At 33.4% G+C, this 3,159-nt stretch overlaps 1 protein-coding gene across 2 annotated transcripts in view; it reads right to left on the bottom strand.

Moving 5' to 3' along the window:
• The window catches only part of LOC100178056 (splicing factor 3B subunit 3), a 22,250-nt gene that overhangs the window by 4,447 nt on the left and 14,644 nt on the right, over positions 1–3,159 (bottom strand). Inside the window, exons 19-21 of one of the 2 annotated variants that reach the window (XM_018816019.2) lie at positions 2,192–2,401; positions 1,615–1,740; positions 456–668 (exon numbers count right to left, since the gene is read on the bottom strand). In XM_018816019.2, the coding sequence (XP_018671564.1) occupies positions 456–668; positions 1,615–1,740; positions 2,192–2,401 (549 nt within the window). The remainder of the gene's footprint in view (positions 1–455; positions 669–1,614; positions 1,741–2,191; positions 2,402–3,159) is intronic. The other variant, XM_009863783.3, reaches the window with a different exon arrangement.

A 3,159-nucleotide genomic window follows, 5' to 3' on the forward strand; every position in this document is an offset into this window, starting at 1 on the left:
ACACACAACTACACAGCCATTATATGCAGGTTTGACAAGCTTATTAGTGTTTTGCTTATGTAACTCAACTTGGGAAAAATCCTCACAAGTTAGAAGTTGCAAGCCAAAAGAAATATGGCAATAAAAACCTAGTTTCTTTTATACAAACAGAAAAAGACATAAACCTAAACATTTGCTCTATAATAAATAAGTCAATATAACTTAGTTAATTGTAATATATAGTAGGGTTGGGGAAGATGGAACACGTTTAGCACATAATATTTAAATATCCTGATTGTGTTTTAAACAATTAACAGCGATCTATGGGAGTCCTGAGGATACAGTTTTTATAATTCTTTGAATGTTGTTTGTTTACCACCAAATGGGACAAAAAAATTAAATGAAAAAGTGTCCCATTTTCCTCCCACTTTACATATATATATAACTTGTTGTATATTTAAGGTTTTTCCACTTACCACAGATATATTTCCAAACTTATCGGACACAGCCACTGTGTTCCAATCCAACACAGTAGCTGACGTGACCCATCGTGGGTAAGTATCGTCCGCAAACACCACAAGTTGGTTTTCATGTCTTCGATATCTCACCCAATGCACAGACTCCTGTACATCGCACACAATGATACGATGACCAACAGCTTGAATGCTGGCTATGTAGTTAGGGATGTGCTGTGGAAAAAAATAAAAATTACAAAAAATGAGTGATTTACAATAAAATTACAAAAAATGAGTGATTTACAATATTTTTTAAGTTTTGGTATTTGGAGGGTGGAAATTTTATGCATCTTAATAAGATTCAAACTGTTTAATGTAGGATGAGCCGTAGGATGAGCCTAAAATTTAACATCAGCAAATTCACAATCTCCTTAGCAAACTCCAAACATAGCAGTATTTTAACATTTTATCTTTGTATCTTTGGAAGCCAGTTAAGTGGCAACCTAGATAACACAAACACAATCTGTATCTTTGCTTTGCCTTAAACTGTTGCATTAACATTTTAAATACTGCACAACTGTAATGTTGTGGGTTTAACATTATTATTTCATTGATATCCGGACTGTTTTTGTTGTTCACGTAAAAGTTGGCACAGTTTGTTATTGTATTTGTAGACCTGTTATTTTGCGTTCCTTATCACTATTTTATTTACGCACGACTTGTTTAACGTCTCCGAGTGTTTCTTGATGCTAGCCTCACCGCTGCGTGCCATGTGCCACGCGGCACTTCTCCTGCGTCTAGTTTTGGGTGTGTCGGGTACTTCTCATTGTATTGTGTTGACTAGAGGTTATTTATTGTGAGCGACCGCACTTATAAAGGTAACACAACTGTTGCTAAATTTCAAAGCAACTTCATATCGCTTTAATAGGATTTATGTTTGAAACAAACAGGTTGCGACCCTCCCCACATTTTAAGTTGTGACCCTCCCTACATTTTAAGTTGTGACCCTCCCCACATTTTAAGTTGTGTCCCTCCCCACATTTTAAGTTGTGACCCTCCCCACATTTTAAGCTATGACCCTCCCCACATTTTAAGTTGTGACCCTCCCCACATTTTAAGTTGTGACCCTCCCCACATTTTAAGTTGTGACCCTCCCCACATTAAGTTAAAAACCACCCACCTTATTCTCACACTTCCTCAACAACTTCTTCTTCCCAAGATCATAGATTCGAAGCAACTTTCCAACCCCGATGAGGACACGACCTTGATACGGACAAATTGCGCTCGGCACCTCGTCAACTACTGTCTGTAATCAACAACAAAAGACAGGTATTAGCATAAACCTCTAATGAAAGTTATTATAGATAACAAGATCAAACAATATTTCATTGATTTGTAAATTATGTTTTAAACTCTAGGAGTTGCCGCACAACGAATCGATTAATTAATGACATTTATTTATAAGATTAACAGATATCAGTTAAAAATTTTAATCCTGTAAAAAAGTTTTAGTCACAATAAAAAAGTTTTAATCACATTAAAAAGGTTTTAATCACGTTAAAAAGGTTTAATCACATAAAAAAAGTTATAATCACAATAAAAAAGTTTTAATCACGCTAAAAAGGTTTTAATCACATAACCACTATTAAAATGCCTTATTACATGCTAAACTGTATCCTGGTTTGATGCCTATGCATTTAGGGATAACAGGTTATGTAAAACGAACACATGATAGCGTTGTAGCACGCCACACCCACCTTATGCACGAGTTCCAGTTTATTTCCTTCTTCATTTATTTTATAAGTATGTATCTCCCCTCCCCCCCTTGCTTGCCGTGGGTTGATAAGGAGTTCGCAAGCCACGCCAACCAACACAAACGTGTCGTCACTGTTGTTGGGAAACTTACAAATAGCAATGCTCAACGCTGCTTCGTTTTGCTCCAGACAAATTTTTTGAATTGTTTCGCCCTGGGTAGTGGGTGGAAATGAGTTAACTAAAAAATTATTTTTCAAAAAAAGGAAAACAAGATTGAATCTCAAAATGTACAGTCTGGAGTGTTTTCATTAAATAATAAATAATTTAATTTAGGTGTGTATGGAACAATTTAGTCACCTTTCTTGTATTTCTGAGACCATATATGTACCATTGTGGCTGATTTATTTTGTGTTTAGGTGTCAAGACATCATGCTTGTTACTTACAAATAATTGTAAAAAATTAAACTCGCAAAAAAAAAAAAAACTCAGTCACTCACAAACAATTGTAAAAACTAAATTCAATCACTCACAAATAATTGTAAAAACTAAATTCAATCACTCACAAATAATTGTAAAAACTAAATTCAATCACTCACACATAAATGTAAAAACTAAATTCAATCACTCACAAACAATTGTAAAAACTAAATTCAATCACTCACAAATAATTGTAAAAACTAAATTCAATCACTCACAAACAATTGTAAAAACTAAATTCAATCACTCACAAACAATTGTAAAAACTAAATTCAATCACTCACAAATAATTGTAAAAACTAAATTCAATCACTCACACATAATTGTAAAAACTAAATTCAATCACTCACAGATAATTGTAAAAACTAAATTCAATCACTCACAAATAATTGTAAAAACTAAATTCAATCACTCACAAATAATTGTAAAAACTAAATTCAATCACTCACAAATAATTGTAAAAACTAAATTCAATCACTCACAAATAATTGTA

The sequence above is a fragment of the Ciona intestinalis genome, unplaced genomic scaffold (assembly GCF_000224145.3).
Source record: "Ciona intestinalis unplaced genomic scaffold, KH HT000125.1, whole genome shotgun sequence".
In the NCBI taxonomy this organism is placed as follows: domain Eukaryota; kingdom Metazoa; phylum Chordata; class Ascidiacea; order Phlebobranchia; family Cionidae; genus Ciona; species Ciona intestinalis.